Source organism: Arachis hypogaea, chromosome 19, assembly GCF_003086295.3.
Source record: "Arachis hypogaea cultivar Tifrunner chromosome 19, arahy.Tifrunner.gnm2.J5K5, whole genome shotgun sequence".
NCBI classification, from domain to species: Eukaryota; Viridiplantae; Streptophyta; class Magnoliopsida; order Fabales; family Fabaceae; genus Arachis; species Arachis hypogaea.
In genome coordinates this window covers 134,099,389-134,124,188 of record NC_092054.1, presented here as the reverse complement: position 1 = coordinate 134,124,188, position 24,800 = coordinate 134,099,389, and the positions used below count along the sequence as shown (strand labels likewise).

General features: G+C 35.4%; 2 protein-coding genes, 1 long non-coding RNA gene and 1 other non-coding gene across 13 annotated transcripts; 2 read left to right on the top strand and 2 right to left on the bottom strand.

Moving 5' to 3' along the window:
- Positions 1-409: 409 nt before the first annotated feature.
- On the top strand, positions 410-516 carry LOC112781373 (small nucleolar RNA R71). The gene has a single exon (XR_003192153.1). It is a non-coding gene; the product is annotated as a small nucleolar RNA R71 (small nucleolar RNA).
- Positions 517-11,557: 11,041 nt separating this feature from the next.
- On the bottom strand, positions 11,558-14,911 carry LOC112776216 (uncharacterized). The gene is made up of 4 exons (XM_025820279.2): positions 14,373-14,911; positions 12,395-13,621; positions 12,238-12,314; positions 11,558-11,925 (listed from the first exon to the last, which is right to left on the bottom strand). The coding sequence occupies exons 1-4, from the start codon at positions 14,802-14,804 to the stop codon at positions 11,643-11,645; spliced, it is 2,019 nt and encodes a 672-aa protein (XP_025676064.1). The 5' UTR covers positions 14,805-14,911; the 3' UTR covers positions 11,558-11,642.
- A 205-nt stretch (positions 14,912-15,116) lies between these two features.
- Positions 15,117-18,996, top strand: LOC114923977 (uncharacterized). 10 transcript variants are annotated; one of them, XR_003815789.2, is made up of 7 exons: positions 15,117-15,366; positions 15,490-15,763; positions 15,864-15,974; positions 16,322-16,546; positions 16,630-16,835; positions 16,959-17,069; positions 17,875-18,996. XR_003815789.2 is itself a non-coding variant. In XM_072226865.1 (7 exons), the coding sequence occupies exons 2-5, from the start codon at positions 15,778-15,780 to the stop codon at positions 16,708-16,710; spliced, it is 420 nt and encodes a 139-aa protein (XP_072082966.1). In that variant the 5' UTR covers positions 15,117-15,366; positions 15,490-15,777; the 3' UTR covers positions 16,711-16,835; positions 16,959-17,069; positions 17,915-18,937. The 10 variants fall into 10 exon arrangements, 6 of the variants coding, with proteins under 6 accessions (XP_072082966.1, XP_072082965.1, XP_072082968.1 ...); XR_003815790.2 differs by having other exon boundaries at positions 17,915-18,937; XR_011877081.1 differs by having other exon boundaries at positions 17,767-18,937.
- Positions 18,997-19,423: 427 nt separating this feature from the next.
- LOC114925898 (uncharacterized) lies at positions 19,424-22,008 on the bottom strand. Its single transcript, XR_003815791.2, has 2 exons — positions 21,794-22,008; positions 19,424-20,688 (listed from the first exon to the last, which is right to left on the bottom strand). It is a non-coding gene; the product is annotated as an uncharacterized lncRNA (long non-coding RNA).
- Positions 22,009-24,800: the final 2,792 nt, after the last annotated feature.

Here is a 24,800-nt window from a genome sequence, read left to right as displayed (position 1 = left end):
CTGTTCAGAAGAAGGTTGAGCATAATCATAATTATCATTTTGCACAAAATTACCTGTCATGTCATAAGAGACTTCTTGTGGTGGATTTTGGGTGTTGATAGCTGAGACTTGCACGCCACCCATTTGTTGAGTAAGTAGATTTATTTGCTGAGACATAAGCTTGTTTTGAGCAAGAAGAGCATTAATAGCTTTCACTTCCAACACGCCTCTCTTCTGAGAGGTCTCAGAGTTCACAGGATTCCTGTTAGATGAATATAAATATTGGTTGCTAGCCACCAATTTAATAAGCTCAATAGTCTCCTCTGGTGTCTTCTTCTTATGCAATGAACCACCTGCAGAGGTATCTAAGCTCATCTTGGACATCTCACCCAAACCTTCATAAAAGATATCTAGTTGGGTCCATTTGCAGAACATGTCCGGAGGGCATTGTCTAGTCAGTAGCTTGTATCTCTCCCAGGCTTCATAAAGGGTTTCACCCTCCTTCTGTCTGAAGGTCTGAACCTCCAACCTAAGCTTAGTCAGCTTCTTTGGTGGGAAAAATTTAGTGAGAAATTCTGTAACAACCTTTTCCTAAGTATTCAGACTCTCCTTTGGTTGTGAATCTAGCCATAGCTTTGCTTTATCCCTCAGAGCAAACGGGAAAAGCATGAGTCTATACACCTCTGAGTTCACTCCATTTGTCTTCACAGTATCACATATCTACAGAATATCAGAGATAAATTGATTTGGGTCTTCGTGAGGAAGACCATGATACTGCCAATTTTGTTGCACCAGGGTGACCAATTGTGGCTTCAACTCAAAGTTGTTTGCAGTTATAGGAGGCACCATAATGCTTTTTCCATAAAGATCCGCAGTAGGGGTAGAGTAAGAGCCAAGCACTCTCCTTTGTTGCTCATCCCCATTCAGATTTGCCACATTGGCATTAACAGCGTTATTATTTGCCATAGTGGACTCTGCAGCCTTGTAAAGTCTAAATTGTTGTAAACGTCGCCTGAAAGTTCTTTCAGGTTCAGGATCAAAATCTAAGAGATGTTCTTTGTCTCAATTTCTCTGCATACACAAGCAGAAAATAAGAAAAAATGGGACTCTCTATGTCAGAGTACAGAGAAATTCCTGTGAGGTAACCTGTGTAAAATAATAAAATAAAAATACTAAATAAATAAAAAAAATTTCAAAAATAATAACTAAAATTAAATAAAAAATTTTGAAATTTAAAAAAAAAATAAATAAAAAAATTAAAATAAAATCAATTGGGTAACACCAAATTTAATTTCAGAAATTAAAAAAATATTAATACTAAATTTTTTTTTATTTATTTATTTATTTTATTTAAAGATAAAAATAAAATAAAACTAATAGAATATAAAAAGTAAAAAAAATAATAATAAAAAAACAAAGTAAAACGAAGAAAAGAAAAATGAAAATAAAAAGAAAAATAAAATAAACTAAATAAAAAAAACTTACGAGATTTAAATAAGAAAAATTAAAAGAAAGTGAAATAAAAGAAAACATGGGGGGAAGGGACGTGAAAGAAACAATCAGGGGAGGGGGTATTAACGAAAGAACAAAGAAAAGAAAAAATTTTTTACGGGAATTAAAGTAAACAAAAATGAAAAATAAAAATTAATAATAATAATAATAAAACTAATTAAAATTAAAACGCCTAATCTAAGCAATCAAGCAACTAATAGTTGTTAATCAAAATCAATCTCTGGTAACGGTGCCAAAATCTTGGTGTGGTATTTATAACCCACAAACTAACCAGCAAGTACATCGGGTCGTACCAAGTAATACCTTACGTGAGTACGGGTCGATCTCACGAGGATTGATGGATTAAGCAACAATAGCGTTTGATAGGATTAGTTAGACAAACACAAAAGAGTGTTTGCAAATTCAAAGAGCATTAAACAGAAGACAGGGAAATAATTAATTTGGGAATAAAATATGGAGAAGGCAGTTAAGGTTTCAGAGTTATCTATTTTTTGGATTGATTTTTCTTATTAACTAATTTTAATCATGTAAGATTTAATTCATGGCAAACTATTTGTGACTAGACCCTAATTCCTTAGACCTTCCTAGTCTCCTCTAAAATTCATCAACTGCCAATTTCTTGGTCAATTAATTCCAATTAGAGGGTGATGATCAAATTCTAGTTTATATGCCACAAGAATCCTAATTATCCAAAAATAAAGGAATTATATGTCACGTATCCCGTTAAATACAAACAATTAGAAATTCAGGATAATATGTTTTCAAGCTATTGTTCAAGTAAAGAGCTTTTCCAAGTTATACAAGAACTCAATTAGAACATGGGTCATACTTCCGTTCCACCCAAATTCATAAAATAAAGAATGAAAACAATTATTGAAATATAAATCAAAATATGAATTAAAATAGAAAAATAATATTACCAATCCATACAATAGACAGAGCTCCTAACCTTAACAATGGAGGATTAGTTGCTCATGGTTCAGAGTAGAAAAATAAGGATTGTAAATGGGAATAATGTTGTGGTAAAAATGTTGTGCTGGAACCACCCTGTTGGGATCCCTTTTATAACTAATCCTAATAATTTAAAAATCAAATTTCTAAAATTAAAATTAAAATAATATCTTTTCCTAAAATAAGATTTGAATTTAAATTCGAATTAATTAACAAGTCTTCAGCTGATGGATAGGGACCACCTAATTTGTCCATTCTGCAGCTTCTAATATGTGATTTCTGGGCTAAGAACTGGGTCAAAACAGCCCAGAAATCGCCCCCATCGTTTTTCTAAATTTTCTGCACGTGGCGCATGTCACGCGTATGCGTCGGTCACGCGCATGCGTCGATGGTCTTTTTTCGCGAGTCACGCGGACGCGTCGGTCACGCGGACGCGTCGCTGAGCAAATCTTCAAATCACGCGAACGCGTCAATCACGCGTGCGCGTCGCTCCTCGCTGCCATGTCCTTGGTTTCTTCTCTTTCTCTGCAGAAACTTCATCAAATCCATCCGAATGCTACCTAAAATAAATAAAATTGTACGAAACTCAAAATAGCATCCATGGTGGCTAAAATATAATTAATTCTTTATTAAACTCAACAAATTATATGCAAATTTACTAGGAAAAGATAGGAAAGATGCTCACGCATCAGGTATGAAATCAAGGACTTTAAGTGTCGACTACATTGTAGTAGACGTAGCATCAGCCTACAACACTATGATAGGTCGGACAACCTTGAACCGATTAGCTGTCATCGTTTTTACACCTCACCTATGTATGAAGTTTCTAACTGCAGAAGGAATTGTCACTAAAAGGAGATAAAAATTAGCAAGAAAGTGTTACAATGAAAGTCTCAACCTAAGGGGAAGTACCAAAGGTAAGGAATTCGATACTATTAAGCTCGGTGTCCGAGTATGAGAAGAACTGCATCTACAACATGAAGGGAAAGTCAAAAAGTTCAAATCGGAGATCAAGCAGAAAAGACAACAAGTAAAGGAGCCAATTTAGATGAAAGTTTAAAGGAAGATTTTATTAAGATCTTACAAAGAAACTCCGACCTCTTCCTCTAGAAAGCCTCCAATATATCAGCCATTGACCCCAACCTCATGAATCACAAACTCAACGTTTATGTAGGCTTCCGACCTGTCCAGCAAAAGTGGTGAAAACTCGGCCCTGAAAGAACACAAGTAGTTGAAGAACAAGTGCAAGCTTTGCTAGAGGCCAGGTTTATAAGGGAGATAAAATACCTTTTGTGGTTGGCAAATGTGGTTCTTGTGGAAAAGCAAAATAGGAAATGGAGGATGTGTGTTGATTACACCAATCTCAACAAAGCTTGTCTCAAGGATCCATATCCACTTCCAAGTATTGATGCCTTGATTGATTCAGCTTCAAGATATAGATATTTCTCCTTCATGGATGCATACTCGGGTTACTATTAAATCCCTATATACAAGCCGAACCAGGATAAGACCTCTTTCATCACTCCAAAGGCTAACTATTGTTATGTAGTAATGCCCTTTGGATTGAAAACTGCTGGCGCAACATATCAACGATTGATGAACAAGGTGCTTTCATCTCACCTCGAAAAATTGATGGAAGTTTATGTGGACGACATGCTTGTCAAGACCAGAGACGACCTCAATCTGTTGTCCGACCTAGCCGAAGTATTTATCATAATAAGGAAGCACGAGATGAGACTTAATCCTTCAAAGTGCACCATTGAAGTGGAAGATGGGAAGTTCTTAGATTTCATGCTCACTCAAAGAGGTATAGAGGTCAATCCGGACAAACGCACAGTAATATTAGAGATGAAAAGCCCAATTTGTCTAAAGGAAGTCCAACAACTAAATGGGAGGTTGGCAGCATCGTTCAGGTTCCTAGCAAGAACAACCCTGAAGTCTCTACCCTTGTTCTCAACACTCAAAAAAAGGAACCAATTTGAATGGACTCAAGAATGTGAAACTTTGAAACATTCCTAAGCCAACCTCTCAATCCTCACCTAACCTGTCCCAGGGGAAGAGCTCATTCTCTATCTAGCAGTAGCAAGTCGGGCTATAGCCTCAGCCTTGGTCCCAGAAGATAAACACGGACAACAATCCATCTACTTTGTGAGCAAAGCTCTGCAGAGGGCAGAACTAAACTATCAAAAGATAGAAAAGTTTTCATATATCCTTATCATCACTTCCAAAAGGCTCTGACCTTATTTTCAAACTCACACTATAAAGGTCTGAACTAATCAACCTATGAAACATATTTTGCAGAAGACGGACATCACAAGAAATATGCTACAATAGGTCGTAGAACTATCCGAGTTTGACTTAAGGTATGAAATTTGAACAACAATTAAATCCCAGTACCTGGCCAACTTTGTAGCCGAATATACTGAAGGCCAGGAAAATCCTACAACCTAGAGTCTATATGTGGATGGATCATCCAATAAAGCTGAAAGTAGAGCAGGAGTTATTCTGAAAAACGAAGAAGAAACTCGGATTGATCTATCATTAAAGTTTGAGTTTCTTGCTTCTAACAATCAAGCAGAACATGAAGCCTCGCTTGCTGAGTTAAAGCTGGCTAAAAAAGTTGGGACAGAAAGGTTGATATTGTTTAGTGACTCTCAAGTGATAGCCTCCCAAGTCAATGGGACTTATCAAACTAAAGATCCCAATATGAAGAAGTACCTGGAAGAAGCACAAGCACAATTGGCTCAGTTCTCAGAAAGAGAGGTCCGATATATAGCTCGAGAGTCCAACATCCGAGCTGATGCCCTCTAAATAAGCCAGCACCAAGGCAGGGGGCAGCAATAGAAGCATGATCCAGGAAACTCTCCACGCACCCTCAGTGCTAAAGAAAGATGACAAATCAGATACAATATTCATATCCAACCAAAGTTTAGGATGGATGACTCCCATAGTTTAATATCTTAAATTCGATATCATTCCTGGAGATGAAAATGAAGCAAATAGGCTCATAAGGGAAGAACAAAACTACACCGTGATCCACAATGTTCTCTACGAAAGAGGGGTATCAACACCTCTATTAAAGTGTGTCCCGACCTCCAAAATTAAGGAGGTCTTAGAAGAAGTTCATAATGACATATGTGAAAATCACTTAGGAATATGATTACTAGCCAAAAAAGTTATCTGAGCCGACTTTTTTTGACCGACCTTGAAAATAAAAGTAGCCAACTTTGTTAAAAAATGTTCACATTGTCAAAAGCATGCCAACTTCCATATAGCACCTCCAGAAGAATACATCAGTGTTACTTCACTATGGCCATTTGTAAAATGGGGCTTAGATCTCCTCGATCCATTTCACAAGCCCCTGGAAAAGTAAAGTACCTCATAGTGGGTATTGATTATTTTACTAAGTGTATCGAGGCAGAACCTTTGGCAACCATCACAGCACAAAAAAAAATCGGAAGTTTCTCTACAAGAATATTGTCACTCGGTTTGGAGTTCCACACTCCATCACCACGGACAATGGAACTCAGTTCACCGACTCAAACTTTAGAAACCTGGTGGCCAACCTCAAGATTAAGCACTAGTTTACATTGGTAGAACACCCTCAAGCCAATGGACAAGCCGAAGTGGCAAACAAAGTCGTATCGGGTGCGTTAAAATGCCGACTACAAGATGCAAATGGAGCATGGGTAGACGAGCTTCCTCAAGTCTTATGGGCACATCGGATAACTCCCCACTCAACAATTGGGGAATCACCTTTTCGACTTACTTATGGCATAGAGGCCATGATCCCTATAGAGATCTCTAAAGAATCTCTAAGAGTTATATTTTATGATAAAGTGATCAATGTATGAGCACAAAAGAAAGAACTTGACCTCCTTCTAGAAGTCCGAGAACAAGCTCGGATAAAAGAGGAAGCATTGAAATAAAGGATGGCCTTAAGGTACAACCAGAAAGTTATCAGGAGAAACTTTACCACGAACGACCTCATACTAATCTGAAATGATATCAGAGTTCAGAAGTCAGGAGAGGGCAAGTGGCTGCAAACTGGAAAGGACCTTACAAAATTGTCGAAGTCTTAGGAAATGGTTACTATAAAGTGTCTGGCTTAAAGGGAAACGAGCTCCCAAGGTCCTGGCACTCATGTAACTTAAAGAGGTACTACAATTAGAAAGCGCACATTGCTCCCTATAGTACTCTTTTTCCCGACTTCATGGTTTTTTCTGAGAAGATTTTTCTAAAGGGGGTTTTAATGAGGCACCATAGCAAGGGATAAGGGTAAAAAAAATCCTTAGTAGCAAGCGGACTTATGTAAATCCTTTCCTTTTATTAAGGATAATTCATTTTTTACCAATTTTCCATTCAAACGCATTAATTTTAAACTCGAAAAACTGCAAAAATCATTGTCCGACCTGCATGGTCGGCAAGATGAAGTGACGAAGTACGAATTAGTGTGAGAAGTTATATAAAAAATTTGTGGTCTAACCTTAAAAGAGTTAGGCCTAAAACAAAGGGCAAGAGTAACTTGATAAGGCCTGACTACTCAAAGTCGGAGTTCAAATAAACTAAGAGTAGAAAAATGATCAGCTTCTTTTACCGACGTCTTTTCCAATATCATCGAAGGTTATCGAAACAGCCCCATCAAAATTTCTACTAAGCTAACAGTTATACCAACTAAGGAAGGATAACTAAACAACATTATCAAGCAACAACCACTATCAGAATAGTGAAAAAAGATTTTTAAAACAGCAAAATAAAAGTTGTCCAAACTAGAACTATAACAAAATAAAAGTTGGTTAAGTCTACAATTATTACAAAAGATAAAATTATTTATAAAAGACCTACAAGTCGGGCCATTCAAAGCTAGAAATTATAGAGGGAAGAGTTGTTTGCTAGTAGCGGCATCTTCAAGTTGAGAAGAAAAGGTCGAAGCACATTCAAACATTGACACTGCAGTGATCGATAAAGTTGTAGAGGGAAGGGACTCACCACCCAATTGAAGATCGGGAGCTTGAGAAGCCTATCCGAATTGCGCCCCCCGAGATCTTTGGATCAGGCATAGTAGTGTTCTCCTCATCATCTGGAGCAGGAACAATCTTGCCATCCACCACAATGTTGTCGAGACTGATGAGGGAAAGGTCCGCCTAAGGAGCAACAACTCGAAATCAAGCCTTCAGGTTCGCTACCATCTCGTTCATACTTTTGGCTACGGTCTCCTCAAGCTCCACGTATTTGTCTCGAGATTTAGTGATCCCATCCACCAAGTTGAGTTTCTCCCCGAAGATCCTGGTATAATTCTCCTCGGCATTCTTCTTTAACCCCCTCCGACATGGCTAAAGTGGCTTCTGCCTGCTTTACTTTAGCCTGAGCTTTGCCAAGGTCAAAAAGTAGAGATTCTTTTTCTTCTTCCCACTCCTTTTTAGACTCCCTCAAGGATGCCACTACAGCCTACAAGTCAGACAACGTGCGTTGAGTAGCACCAAAGGGAGTTTTCTCCAGTTCTCTTGATAAGGCTGCGCATATACCAACTATCCAAACTCCACCATGGATGAGAAGCTAAAGATGGCTCTGTATAGCAATGTCGTCCATACTAATAAAGCTACGGGGAAGGATGTTTTTCTCACTCCAAGCAAGGGTGTTAAAACCCTGCTCATATATACTACCCGAATTCGAAAACTTACGTTTTTTAGGGTTCGGCTTGGGATTGGAAGGTAGAGGATGAGCTGTCTGTTTGGACGAACTAGACGGAAGAGGGGTTGGTTGGGGAACCGGATTAAGAGTAATCTTCAAAGAAGCTGAGGCACCCGAGTCCGACTTAGAGGACGACAAAAGATCAGTAGTTTTACCGGTCCCTTTTAGTTGTATGCTTTAGGCAACAACATTCTTCTTTGCAGTGTTTTCATAGAGACCGAGTTGGGAGCCATCTTTTCTACATGATACAAAAGTTAGGTAACGTCAGTCACTGAAATTATTTTGCTAAAAGGACTATAAAATGGAAAAGAAGACTACCTAACTCGGACTGGAGCTAACTTGGATTTCCTAAATATCTTTTAGTATCCAGATAAGGAGCTCGGCCCCAATATCCTTGTAACAACCCGATTACACTCTCCTCGATCTCATCTAAGTCTTCCAGGTTATACTTAACAATCACAGGGTTCTCTTTCCAGTACAAAGAAAAAAGGGGCTCATTCCTTTCACCTAAAAAGAAAGGCTGGACACTCTCTATAGCAAGAACCTTAAGAATTAATTCTTAAAATCATGAAAGGACTCATCAAAGGTGGCAAAAATTATTCTACCCTGAATAGCTCAGAAAGAGACCCAACCTTGTTTTTTGGAGCTAAAAGGTTTGGTCAAGACAAAAAGATAAAAAAAAAAAGAACTTAAGAGAAGGTCGGACATCTAGTTTCCAATAAAGAAGTTGTTATATTTTCAAGAAATCCAAAAATTGGATGCAATTGGGTAGGAGCAATATTGTAGAAGTTAAGGACCTTGGACTCAAAATCAGAGAAAGAAAGGGTAGCTCCTAATTTTGTAAAAAAATAATCATACACATATATGAAATGACGTTCTGACCTATCAAATCGGGAAAAACAAACCCTCTCCTTAGGATCGGCAACTAAGATCTCATACATACGCTCATCCTCTCGATTCTCACACAACATATGGTGCCTACAAAAGGTCTCGGTATACTTTCTATTAATAACGAAGACAGGAGTAAGAACAGATATATCTATCCAGGTCAGGTTGGATGGAACTTTAGAGGACATATTGTGAACAACTAACCGACAAATACAAGCTATACCTACAATACAACAAATAAGAAAATTGTCACAACAAGAAGTCGGGTAATATTTACGGGAAGTCGGGTCATCGTCAACAACACCAACCAAGGATTACAATTCTTAAAAATTCTTATACAACACAAACTATCATCACATTATCAGATACAAAAATGGCACTATCTTTAAACATATAAAGTGGCATCATTTAGCGGCAACATAAGCATGAAAATTCCACATTCAGACCCACTAGCAACAGTAACAAATAAAGCTCAGGACCAATGCAAAGTTTCTAAGGCTAAACTCCATTTTCAAAAGTATTTCCGACACCGATAAAAATAACAACACCATCCAAAAATCTAAGAATAAGAAAGCAAGCAAATTTTCAATTAAACAACACAAAAGTGGCAAAGCAAAACGCAAGAAACAGAGCAAGAAGAAGGGTAAAAACCAACATGAAAAGAAGAATGTGAGACGAAAAAATGCGCACTTCAAACAGCAAAAGCACGTACGAATAAAAAATCTCCAGTAAAACAAACAAACAGAAGAAATCTTGAAGAAAGAAAAGAGCTATGATAAATTTTTGGAAAAAAAAATGAAGCCGAAGCAATTCAGAAAAGAGAAAAAGAAGAAAGAGGAAGAAAATTGAGTATTTATAAGACACTGGAGAAAAAATGTCATTTCACACTCTTCATTAATAGCATGCACGGTTACTAAGGCTATCGAAGAAGGAACGTGCATGACGTAATGTTTCGAATTTTAAAAGCACGTCGAGTACCCGATCTGTCCTAGATAGGCGGTTTACCCGACGTGACGTGTCAACATCCAAAGCCACAAAATGTTTGAACCTAGCCCAAAATAAAGCTAGATTCAAAAAGAACAAAAGCCCACCCCATAAAGGTGGCCTCGACTACTCCTACCCAACCTCATAGAGGTCAGGCGCAATGAAGATAATTCAACCTTATTTATCTGAATAAATAACTACTTTTTTAGAAAATGGGAACAGTTATCTACCATTAAAAGGTGGGACTATTTTAAAAGGTGATTATTCTACCTACTATAAATATACTAAACACCCTCAGGTATATTCAGGACCCAATCTACTAAAACCCTTGTTAACTTAAGTATCGGAGTCTCTTACAGGTACCACTCCCACCTCCTCACGAGGAACTCAGACGGCGGCACCTCGGCACCGATACAAATCAGACCCTGCCTCAGAAGAAGTCTGGACCTCATGTTCAGGCCCAAATCACTATTTCAGTTAACCCTCGGAACAGAAGATATAAGAGAAAAAGTTAAAGTAGCATATTTTGTAAAAAAAAGACAGTAGAATCTCATCTAAGGTGGTTTAGACATGGAAAAAGAAGATTAACAAAACACCCAATTAAAAAGGTGGATAAGATGAAAGGTAGACAGGTGATAAATGATAGAAAAAGATCTAAAAAGACTCTATATAGGGTGGTCAAAGAGATCTACATATCAACAATCTCATTAAAAAGATAATACACGACATGACATAATAACATTCTTTAATCTCTATAGCTGACCTATTTTATGGGATAAGACTTTGTTATTGTAATCTAATTTGATTCAAATAATTGTGATTAGCACTGTATTGAATTAAATTATATTATATTGAAAAATAAAATCAAATACAATATAAATCATAATAAATTATAGATTTAACTACTCTGTTACTCTTTATAGTTTTACTAAATTTATAATTAAATCTCTATACTTTTTCTTTCAACTAGGTTCTTATATTACTTTTAATTTTATAATTAGGTCATTATCAATATAAAAAATATTAAAATTGACAATATTTTCCTACAAATTAAAAATATCTATAATTAAAAACTTAATTAGATCTTTAATCATATATTTTTGAAAAAAATATTTCATTAATTTTAACATTTTTAAATTAAAAAAATTTAATTGATAAAAAAATTAAAAGTAATATAAAATCCAATTGATAAAAAAATAAAATAAAATTAATTATAAATTTAATAAAATCATAAAAATTAACAGACTAATTAAATCTAAATTATATCAATGTTATCCTCTAAATCAGTATCATAAACGCCTTCTTTTAGTTAGTCCAATAGCTTGATCTAGTTGCTAGTTTACACAAATGTCGTTTACGCATACCTAGCGGCTAGAGCAGACAGTACCTAATTTGAATTTATGCGCTTTTTGCTAGAGCAGACAGTACCTAATTTGAATTTATGCGCTTTTTTCTGAGGTGAACCGATATGTATGCGAATTGCATACAACAAAACTAATGTGCACATTGGATGAGAGAGTTATCGTTGTGACCAAATTTAAAAGTTCACATCTGAAGGCAAGTTTTTTTTCCTCCTATTAATAGATCGCATATACATTAACATATTTTTACATGAAATCATCAATCAAATATAAACATCACTTCCAAATCTGACGCTTGGTAGACCTACCCATTTTCTGACGCTTACAAGACTTTCCATTCATGAATGCTTTCTTCTTAATCTTTCTTTGATCTATCATCTTCTCATGTCTCTGTTTCCGATATCGTGTGCGGTTATTCAACCAGCTGAAATAATCTTTTCCTGTAGTGCAGACAACGAAGTCCACAAGTTCATCATAATCATCGAGTTCTTTGGGGTTTCCTAGTATGCAATCAAGGAAAGCTTCCCCATTGCAGGTGTAGGAGGTGGCAGAACCTGATCTGTAAAATATAAAGGCAGAAGGGACACTATCAGGTATCCTGCAGGAACCTTTTCACTTAAACAAAACTGTAATTACTTCATCAAGCAATTTATGAAGCTGTTCAAACCTCAACAACTCATAAAAAGAATAACAATAGCACTAAAACTGAACAGTATTGACTCGAAGGCACTTTTTCTCTATCTTTTCATTTCAGCTTCAGCAACATTATAATTCATCGGACTAATTGCATGACATTTCCTTTTTCTTTTCAAAGACAAATGCCCAACACCTAAAAGGCCAAACTGGATTACAATTTAGAAACAATGTGTACCTTAAATTTTCCTTTTGAATTCCAATGAACTGCTCTACAACTTTGTAGATAGATTGTTTATCTCCATATCCGACCCCCTGCAAATTCACCAACGATTTAAGAACAACATACAAACCAAACTTAATTCAAGAACAAGAGAACTGAAAGCACATTTCACCTCTTCAGTATTATTAGATTGGACTACAATGGAGCAAGATTTCAGTGGTCCATGCCTTAATGGATCTAAAGAAACTAAATCCCCTTCTTCAAAAGCAATGAGAGACATCAGAGACATAATTACATATATACACCCCTTTGCCAACAAATGTAGCTCACTACTAAAACTTATATATAGCAAGCCAGAGAAATGCACAATCATCGATTTTGAGACACTGTGACTTGTTGTTTGTTGCATTTTCATCAAATCACACAAAAAAGCTTGAAAGGGTAAGCAAAACTTTATTTCTTGAAAATGACGAACATGGCTGATCAATGAACCATATTTCTCGTGGAGAGAGGTATTTTCCATGGTTTTCAAACAACCTGAAGCACCACTATTAATTAGACACTTAACCGCTTGCATCAACGAAACACCCATGAACTTCAATATGGATGCAAGAAGACATATATCTCTGGCACTGGTATTTTCCTTTACACAAAAACCATCTCTAGAAGGATATTGGGAGAAAGCTCGATGAATTAGGCCTTCCAAAATTGAGTCAGCCATGCCCCTGCATGAATCAGCAAATATGCACTGCTTCCCTTTCATAAAAGCAATGCAATCGGCCAAAATGTTGGCTTTTGTTTTGGAGGATATTTTGCATGAATTATCTGACAGCAATAAGACTTGGTTTAATTTGCTATTTGTGACTTGCAGAATAGAAGATTGAAATGTTGGATGATGCTTCTTATGCTGGGACAAATCATAGCCACATTTCGATTTGGAGTAAAAATTATCAATTTGCAAATGAGTAATGTGCATAGAGTACAAAATAACAGCTTTTTGGAATCCAATTAAGTACCAGTTAATATTAGGAGCCAAACTAGTGGAATCTAAGCCAGCATCAATGGCTTCAGAAACCAAGGAGATTACATGTGCCTGGAACATCTTTGGTGCAGAAGGCATAGTAGGGTCCATAAGCAATGATATGGCAGGTGCAGGGCTAAGTCCAGGAAATCGAGAATCCTTGTCACAATGCGAAAATAATCTACTCACAAAATTCTCAAAAGCATTCTCATTAGAAACTGACAGATTAAAATGGGCAGCTATCACCAACAGAACACTTGCAAAATCATGATGCATGGAATTGTGCACAAAAAGCTTTTCTCTCATGGAAGATACTGAATCGACAAGCATGAGATAGCTTCTTAAAGTTTGATGTCTTAGAAGCTCATCTGCAAAAACCTGAAATAACTTTCAAGTTTAGTTGGACATGAATCATAACATTTCTATACATGTTTGTGTTTGGAAGTTAATAAAACAGCTAATATATATAGAAAATATGACTACAAACGTCAAAAACTTGGATAGCTGTGACAAGAATATTGCATTTGCAACTACAACTAAAATTAATGGTAAGCAAATTGAAACTAAAACTTCAAACAAACTGAAAGAAAATATTTTCAAAGCTGAATCCATCCACACCATGAGGCTGGTCATCAGAACAAATAAGCGCCAATGACAATATATAGAGAAGACTGCACTGAAGAAAAGATGTAGACACTTATCTATGCTGATTTGGTAATGTCAAAGAAAAACAATAGGCCTTCCACAAGAAAAGTGATCCAAAAACAGCAAGTCCAATTAAAACAAAAGTCTAAAACTTCATAAAACCTTCAGAGAAGCCACTAGAACTTTACGGTTTCCTCTGAGTTATTCTAAGGGACAAAATATTGCTTTTACTACAGTCGAAACCGTATAGTTGAATCCATGCAACCAACTAAAGCTATCAAAAGAAAACGTGGCTATTGCTAATATTCTCGAACGCAATGTGTAATCAATGCACCCAAATTTTCAAGTAAGAAACAAAATCACAACCTCCACAAAACAATTTAAATTAATAACCAATCCTAAACTAAACATCAGAAACATTAATCAGGCAGAGAACATAGCCACAAAAGCAGAAGCTAGAAGCAGTTGCAGGTAGTAGCCTTGCCTCTAGCAGCGCACACAGAAACGGACGGCAAGAATCGGATAGTTCCACGTCAGCACCTGAGACGAAGTTCCGGAAGCGCAGGCGGCAATTAGCGACGTCGACGGAGACGAAGGCGTGGAGTGCACGGTGGAGAAAACGCGTCTTGTCTACGAGGAACTTCTGGTCGGAGTGAAGGAGTGTCAGAGAAACCATGCAGCAGCGAAGAAGGATAGCAGCATCTTCAACAAGCGGCCAAATCCGTGAATTCGGATCCGGATTCGGATCTGACCCGGCAGCGTGACGGTCATGGAAGAGAGGGAGGGCAGAGAAGAGAGTTCGGAATGCGGTGCCGAGATTTTCGAAGAAGATTTCGCAAAGAATGAGAAGGTCACTGTGGTTGAAGTTGGAATTGGATTTAGAGAAGGAGAGGTATAGGGTCTTAGGGTTTTCCATTTTTCATGAGAAGGAGTTTCTTTGGCTGAGTGAGTGAGAGACAGAGAGAGCAGGTTTTGGGATTTTCGAAAGTGTTGTCCACGCGGGCGAAATATGAAAAGAAAATACAAACAAAAATCATAATTAAATAATTTTGAGTAAATAATTATTTTTTAGGCTATGGATTCTTTACTTTTATATTTTTATAGGAGTATCATTAATCTGCATTAAAATAATTATAAAATATATTCCATTTTTTGTAAAAATTATTAATTATATTTTGACCCCTCTAATTATTGATTTTTTAACTTTGTTCTTTTTTCTTTCATTCTCACATTAGAAGCATTCAAGCATTTAGAGAAGAGAAAAAAAGGTCTGTTAGGATTTTCGTACAATTTCAATTCCTGCATTTTTCTCTTTCTCTTCCTCTTCCTCTTCCTTTTTCTCTGCTGCAAATTTCATTAGCATTATCCTCGCCGCCGCAACACGCCTCCGCCGCCACCGCAACCTGCCGCCTCCGCGCGCTACCTGCCGCCGCCGCCCACGACGCTGCCCCCGCCGCGCAAGACGCTTTTCTCCACATGTAATAGATGTATTGTAATTTATCATTTGTTGTTTTGCTATATTTGCAGTTCGCTTTCAACTTTTTTTTTTCCCTTTGAATATTTGGTTTCAACCATTTTGTTAATTTTAATTTTCGGTTTAGGTTGAAGACATACTTGGAGAGCATGCCGATATTTTTATTGAGCACTATTACATAAAGCAGTCTGGTAACTGTGACCTATCTAGCATGAGCGATCCTCATGATGAATTCAAGGGAAAGAATGTCCTGATTGAGAGAAAAGAATCAAAAGATCCTTCAGAGATCACATCAAAGTACAGCATGTCAATCAAAACATATATAAGATATTCTTGGAGAATTTAGGCGGAAGCTGTTCGAAGTAAGGTCAAGGCGGGCAAGGCCACATTTGGATGATAAAGTATCCCCGTAAACATGGTTACTAATTTATTTAAGAATCTTCTATTATGATACTGGTTTCAACTTTTTAGTATGAGTCTCAAGAAATCCTATGCTTCTAGGTTATTCTATCTTGGAATGGACTGGCTATCTCATCTTTTTCCAGGGCCTCCAAGATTCTCCTGGGTGAAGCTGAGAGCACTAAGTTCTATTTTCCTGTTGTTGGCACTGAAGTAAGTTTCCCCTTATACAGATGTCCATATATGTAGTTAGAGAGCCTTTGATATTTTAGTTTTGCCCTTTTGCTGAATGACTTTTGGTATTTAAAAAGACAGAAGACACACTGCTTTTATATCATGGATGTCTGTAAATTATCCTATTATGGATAAATTTTATATTGTTGTGTTGATCAAAATGGGAATTGGCAGTTTATGAGTTAGTTGGCATTGGCAGTTATAAGGGAATTGTAGATGAAGCTTGTTAAAGGAACACCTGGAGACAATTAGATCCTCTTCTTTTTTTCAGTTTTGAGTAATTGCTAATATATTCAACTTTCTCCTTTTTGTTTTGCAAATTCCAGCCAAAGGAATACATGCAAATTGCGGGAAAAGCAGCATTATTTATTAAGAAGGAACTTCACAATGCTGAAACACAAAGGCTGAACCGTAGTTTCAGAAATTCTCCATCTAAAGCACCTGGTTTCTTGGATGATTATGCTTTTCTGATCTCTGGATTACTGGATCTCTATGAGTTTGGTGGTGGAATCAACTGGCTTCAATGGGCAATTGAATTGCAGGGCACTCAGGTAAAGATTGATATCTGAATCTGAAAGAAATTTCACGGTGCTTTGCCAGACATCGAGTTCCTCCTGAGATGTGTTACTTGCAGGATGCTTTGTTTCTTGATGGGGATGGAGGTGGATATTTCAATAATACTTGCAGGTGGATATTTCAGTTCTTCTCCGTGTGAAAGAAGACCATGATGGGGCAGAACCCTCTGGGAACTCGGTGTCAGCTATAAATCTTATTAGGTTGGCTTCCATGCTTGCTGAAAGTAAGGCTGAGCACTATAAGCGAAATGCAGAGCACCTTCTGGTCCGTAAACTGCCACCTCTTTCCTCCTAGGAAACTTGTTTTCTTCTTTGTACAAGTTCCCAAGGGTGTAAAGTGATTATCACTTGGTAATTGTCTAAGATTCCCCTTTACATGGTAGTGCAGGCTGTTTTTGAGAAAAGATTGAAAGCTTTGCCTATGGCGGTGCCTCGCAACCTGCCGCCGCCGTGCAAGACGCTGCCGCCGCCTCGCAAGACGCCGCCGCCACACTTGGAGGTTAGTTAATCATTATTTTTTTCTCAATAGTCAAGAAATTTAATTATGCTTGCAATAAAAACTTAGAAATCTATTCAGTATTTTCACTGAAAATAATTTTATTTGTATATGTATCTGGTCACTACCTCTATGGTAAATACTAAATAGAGCAGCACTATCTAATCTAGTGTAGTAGATGTAGATCAACTCAAACTTTTATGAACAGAAAAGAAAAGAAAGTTGTGGAGGCACGTGAAGTGCCATCAACTTCTGTGTATGTGTTGTGGCCAATGGCAGTGAAGGGTGTTTTTTGGATGCTTGCTTTTCTAGCTGCATAAACGGTAATTATTGGAGAAAGAGAACCGTTATGCGTGACAATGTAAAATTGACCTCACCATTGTTTTATATTATTCATTTAACGTTTTATTATAATGCTGTTGAATGGTCCTTGTTGCTAAAACATTATTATACTTTACTGCTATTACTGCTGTAACCTGTAAGTGATTAATCTTTGTTGAATGAGACTTGATTAGTAAGCTGAGTTAATTGGAATTTCTAAGGGGGGACAAAATCTAAGATAGCAGTAGTTTAGGCATGGTGGATGAACTCAATAAACTATTTATACTCAAATTGGTTTGGAATTTTGGTTTGGTTTGAGAAATCAATTCATTTTAAAATGTAATCAAACTAAACCCTTCTGGATCCTTCCAAGTTTCAGGGTCTCTATGGATGGCAAACACATTTACGTATACTATCGTCTTGGCTTCAATTTCATACCCTGCTATTCTGCTATTTTTGTTGAATTCTCTTGGTACCAATGGTGCAGGTGCATAATATCTTGATGTTTCTTTGATCACTGCTTTCAGATAAACAAGCTTTTCAATATTTTCATCTTCTATGAATGGTTTCTTGCCATATAAACTTCGTATCTTCTTCTGCACGCAATCCTGCACACTATAGAACTCGACACGGACATCAATATCTCACTCAGATTCGTGGTTTTCAAAGAACTCACGTGCTCTGATATCTTGCCTAACATTCTTTCCACTTCAGATTTTCTGATGTGGTAGAATCCAGAGATTCGCTTGGAGCTGAAGAAATGAACGACGCAGATCTTCCTGATTTCTCTCCAGTACTCGATGCATGGAGAGAAAATCAAATCGAAACCGTTGTAAGAGAGTCTAGTGGTTCCGAGCGACGGAGGTCTGCTTGAAACGTCAAGATCATGGTCTTTGAGAACCTCCTTTGCGAGTTTCGGTGAGGAGATAACTATGGCTGGTTTGAACCCTATTTGAAGGGAGAATATGGAGCCGTAGATCTTTGAGAGGTTCCATAGTTGGAGATTGAGGTTGGAGCTGTCGAGTTGGTGGAGGTTTCCGATTATGGGAAGTGGTTTAGGACCTGGTGGTAGAGTGGTTCTTTTGTGTTGTTGTTTCTTTAAGTGATGAAATATCACTACTGCCATTAGAGGAATTGCAAGAAGAAGCAGATAATACAGAAATGAAAACATTGAGTGGAAGAAATTGAAGAAGCCAATGCAAGCTAAGGGTGACTAATTAGTTATAGAGAACGATCAGATACACTTTGCTGCTAAGAAAATTAAATATCTTACTATATATATAGAGTTGAACCTCGTAAAATTGATAGTTGAGAGTCGTTATTTTTTTTTTTTTTTTTTTGTAGGTATGATATTTGATATGATATGAAGCAGCCGAAGAAAATTCATAGTCCAAACGGAAGTGCAGTATATATTTTTTATGTTGTATATTCTGGTAAATCAGCAGAGAATTAAAACTTTATATTAAATTAATGTACTAGCAAGAGATGATATAAGACCAAATGCTCTGAATAAGAAGACAATTCCAAGTCGAAAGAGTTGTTACAATTTATATATGAAGGCTGGTGTATGTGTAGCAATTGAAGAGTATGCAACTTTTGTGTGACTCTACTCTTACATTCGACAAGTGGATTCATACTCATTTTGACAAGTTACGTTTTGTTGAATCTATACTAGATCCACAACAATACATATTTGTTGGAATTCATTATTAATCTATTATCTCAACTTATACAATGTACCAAAAAATACGCACGCTTCTTGTCTCCTCAGATCAGAGGTGCCGCTTCATGAATTTTTTTTATAAGAAAAGTATAAATAGACAATGAGAATACTAAACAATGTGAATAATGAATATATTATATGTTTAATTTAATAGATATGCAGATAATTATGTTTGTTATTTTTAATTGGATGGTTATTTCTTTTGATATGCCTATGCCCTTCGATGACACTAAATTCAATTAAACCAAAGAAGTAATAATATATCTCTTAAGAAGAATTGAGGGATAAATACATTACTGACAAATCTTGGAGATTAAGCTTCATAAACCTAACTACTAACTGTTATATCAGATTCATCCATGAAAGTATTGGATTTTCAATGTGTCATGAACATTAAATCTGTTTGCATTCTCACTGGTGGCTGAATCATGAATTCTCAGCCTATCAAATTTGGTACATCAATTCTGATCCAATTTCTATAGCAGCAATATAAGAACAGAAGATAACAAAACAAGGCTAAAACAGAAGTATCTTATTACAGATTTTAACTAAATACATTTCAATAGGAGGGTTATTTTGTTATTGTCATGTTTTAAGAAGGATGGACCTTGCCAGAAGAGATTCCCTTCCAAGCAGATTTCATGGAAGCAGTGGCTGAATTGAGTGCAGCCTCAATATACTTCTTGGAAGCAATGGAGGCAGCTTTCTCCATCAAATTTCCCATCTTTCTTGCACCCTCAGAAGTGTTAACTAGGCTCTCCATTTCAGCCTTTGACATGCTCTCAAGCTCCTCTTCAAAGCGCCGGAACTCGTCCATGGCACTTTCCGTGACAGAATCAAGGTAGTCCTGAGCTTCCTGCATGGAAACCTCAGCCTCTTCAACCTCTCTGTTGCTCAAGTTCTGCAGCTGCCCATGCCTTGTATGACTCAATCTCAAACAGCTTCATGAGGACGATTTTTATGGTCTGGGAAACTGTTCACTTTCTCTTATCTCTCCGAAAATTGAATCCCTTGAGGTACAAAGCTGTAGTTGGATCAGGGTCCCTGAAACCGGGCATTTGAAGAAGCTTTCAATTTCCAACAGTTCGGGTAATTTTCCATATTAAGTGATTCTTGTACATATAGTTTTTTCTTACTGGCTGTGTTTTCTTGTTCTTATATTTCTTTCATCTCATGTTAATTGTTTCCAGGGAGGGTATACATGATAGATTTCGGAAACCTCAATGTTCTGGAGTTCCTGTCGATGCGAGGAGTCCAGTGGTGCTGGGATGCAATATGTAAAATGCTGAAATTGGCAAGTGAGGTGAAGCATCTTTTTATGAAGGTTGAATTCAAAGGGGACTTTGAGGCTCTGCAACCCTTTCCAGAGATTGATTTTGTCGAATTTTTCAATAGCAATCCAAAGCTGCGCAAGATATAGTTTTTGAACGGAATAGTCTACTAGCTTCATTGCTCTGGGTTTGTCTCCAAGATTTAGCTTACTTGCTCCCATCATAATTCATAACTGTGTATGAAGTCGTGATGGCCATGCTGCAATCTAGTGTGAATGATTGTGACACTATAATGACCCAAGAATCACTTGAATTGACATATCAGAGCCGTCAAAAACATTAATATATTTGTGAGAGCAAAGCAATAACAATAATCATAATAATGCAGCACAGAGCAAATTAAGCTGAGGAAGAATCATAATTTTATCACTACATACTCCATAGACTGAAAACAAATGTCAAGGCCATGATCAAACTACTAGTCGCGCCATCATAGGGCCATAAGCCATACACATTAACATCAATACAGTTATCATCATCATTCATTTTTGGCATAAGTACTTAACAGATCAGTTTTAGAATGCACCAGGCACAAAATTACTAGCGGCTATTCGTTTTTCTAATTTATAAAACAAAACAGAAGGACTATCTTATTTATAAATTTTCATTTTGAGAAATATTAGAAGACTAATATTTTTCTTTGTATTATCTTACATACTAGTCAACCTAATAGCTGCGTTGAAATCACTATTATCCCTAGAATAACATTCCTCATAGCTACTGAGTAGCAAGGCAATATCATCACTATTATCCCTAGAATCAAGGCAGGAGAATCAAATCCAATTGGCAATTTCTGAGTGTGGAACCTAATAGCGGTGTTGAAATCATTAAAAAACCTCCTGAAATTCTAATTCGAATCCCCTCTGCCTCTAAGTTTCAAGCTAGGAGAAGCAGCAGAACACACACTGTGGTTTGTGACATTGAAGTGCAAGTAATTTGATAAAGCTAAAGCGCAATTATCAGAGCCAAAGGTGAAGAACTTGGAATCAAAGGCAAATCGACCACTATGGGATACAAAATCATGGACAAGACCATGTTCTTGTTGAACACTCGCCAAATGAAACATGGTTTTTGTTCCGTGTTACTCTGCCGAACTACCATATGAATAAGCCAATAAAACACCGAAAACTAATAAATATAGTTGCAAGTAGAGAGAGTTGACATGAGAAACACCACCATTACCACCACCAACAACAACCACAAGTGTGTTAACCATTTACAACATAGAAAGTGCGTGTGTGTGGAGGTCAAAGTCAGAGAGAGGGTCAAAGAGATTGAAGAAATAACAGTGCAAAGAACAGAGAAGAAAACATACGAAATGATGAATTGAAAAGGCATAATGATTAACTAACCTCCAAGCGTTTAGGCAGAGTCCTGCGCGGCGGCGGCAGAAGCAGGGCGCGGCGGCGGACGCAGGGAGCGGCAGCGTTTGAGGCGTATTGCGGCGGCGAGGATAGGCGAATCAAAGATACAGCAGAGGAAGAAGATGAGAAAATGGCGTTGATTGAAATTGAATCTTTAAGTCCTAACAAACATGCTTCTCTTCTGAAAAACTGAAACTAAAAAAAAAAAAAAGAAAAAGTGTAAATAACAAAAAGTTAAAGGAATCAAAATTTAATTAATAAATTTTAAAAAAAAAAAGTGGGGTATATTTTGTAATTATTTTAATGCAGGTTAATGATATTCTTACAAAAATGTAGGAGTAAGGAATTCATGGCCTATTTTTTATTATCAAATAGAGGAATGTTAGGAATCGGCAGAATTTGTGATGTTTAGTCATTAATTAGTCATCATCAATATTTTTAATGGTGTGAGATGATATTTAATGATGTAGAATTATTCATTTTTCTTTTGATGATTAAGTGTTAGTCAAATTTTAATAAAAGTGATGTCTTAAACTTTCTCAATATTTAAATACTTACAAAATTAACTACGAAAAAATTAAATTAAACATATATTTATAAAAAATAAATTTTGTTTAATAAAAACACTCCATTATTAAATTTTTATTGGTTCTATTAAAAAATTATTTAAAATTTTTAAATTATTCCTATCATCAATGATTTTTTTTATATACAAAATTATCATTATCAACTTTAAAACCCGCAATCTAATATTATTATCAACCATGAAAACCATCTTCACCCTTTTCAAATACTAGGAATAACTAATTCCAAGTTTCACTAGCATAGTATATATTAATGTCAAAATTGCATATCAAATGACGATATGAAATATATAGTTACTTTGTTGACAAAAACAATGGATGAAAATTTAAAACAAAAGTTTTCTTATTCTACAATATTTATTTTATACTTTCAGTTTCAACAAGAGCATATAAAAATCATAGAACCAATAGCAAGTTAGACTCATATCTCTTGGCTCAATAATTAAATTCATTCTTGAAAGATTATTTATTTTTTAAATTAGTCTTTAAATATTTTTTTTAATCATATTAGTCTTTAAAAAATAAAATGTAAGTCAAATTGATTCTTTTATTAGTTAGATAATGACGTAGTATGTTAATGCCACGTGTCACAAGATGATTGGTTGACGTGTCAGATTAGTGACACCTACTACGCCACGTATCACTTGACATGTAAAAAAATTATTTATAATTAAAATAATCCCTAAAAATTCACGCGTAAGTCATTTTCATCCCTACAATTTTAAAAATTAATCAAATTAGTCCTTATATAAATTTTTTTATTTTTTCTTCATAATATTAAATTTAAAATATTTTTTATAATACTAATTTTAATATTATTTTTTAGATCTTAATAAACAAAATTTTCTTTACATAAAATAATAAAAATAATTAAATTATTATAAAGTTATTTTGTCATTTGCATTTTAAAATTTTACATTTTCAAATTGTAATTTTTTTTATAGTAAATTTTTTTTATTTAAACGAGTTTATCAAATTATTGTTGGTTATATATATAAAATTTAATATTTTAAATCTCATTAAATAATACAGTAGTTATTTTAAAATTTAAATCTTTTAAATTTTTTAAAATTATAATTTTTATTATTGTTTAATTTATATGGTAGAACTGAATAATTAAAAAATCGATTTGTGGGATCATTTGTTGAATCTTAATATTTTAATATAATTTTTTTAAAATAACTACTATATTTATTTAATGAAATTTAAAAGATTAAAATATTTAAAATAACTACTATATTTATGGTGAAATCCAAAATATTAAAACTTTTAGTATATTGTTAGTTTAATTTTTTCGTAGTTAGTGTTATTAGTGTTCAAATTTTTAATGATAAAAAAGACTATTTATTTAATAATTTTAAACAAAGCATCTTCTTCTATTGTGATTACTTCATTGTCATAACATATTGAATGAGTCAGAATTGGAATTGAGTATGGAAATCAAAGATTTCAGAGAAAGTATGGTTCTTTGTTTAGTTAAGCCTTCATCATGTCTTGTCCATGCCTATTTTCAATTTTATTGTGGTCTTGCACAATCAAATTTGGGCACTGAGGTGCCTACATAACCCTTTAACAGTTTTGTATTGGTCAAGAGATTGTAGCTGGTACTTATTCGCTTGGTTGGAAATTTGGAATTGGAATATTTTGACAATGATTTTCTTAGATAAGACTCAATCCAAGAATGGATTAAGCGTGGAATTAAGAAAGATATGAGCATAGAAATGCATAATTAAGTGAATGAATGAGAATAATTTCATAAGGATTTTAGTTTTTTTTATGTTAGTTTTAGTGTTTAAAAATTTATGTCATATAAATTCTAGTTGAACTTTAATTATAATTTTAATGCTTCGTTAGACTTTAATGTTTAGTGAATCATTTAGAAAGTTTGTCATTTACTCGATAAATTTAGTTTTTAAGTGAGTTTTAAATATTTAGTGATTATTTCTAATGTAATAGAGCAATAAATACTTAGTAGATTATTTAATAAATTTGCCATCTACTTAGCACTGTATAAAGAGTATCCAGGAGCATGTAACTCAGATTATAAAATTATGAAATACAAATTCTTTCTTAGTATGATTTTTTTTTTTTTTTTGTTCTCAAGTAGAAAACAAATTTCAATTTTGTTGAGGCAATTTGTGACAATCGTTCTGATCTTACCAAGGCATTTATATCTTTTTTTACAAAAAAATAAAAAAAATATACTTTTTGTCCTGGTTAGAAAGAAATAGAAAAGTTTCTTTTTAAGGATGTCCTCTGCAGTTAAGACTGCTTTCCGTGCACATCTATTAATAGCAAAATTTTTTACAACGACTACACTTCTAACTCGGTTTGGAATTTTCATTGTTCAAGAAAAAATGTCTTTATCCAGGAGAAGAATATGTCAAACTCAATTGTGATCGAAGTCTTTT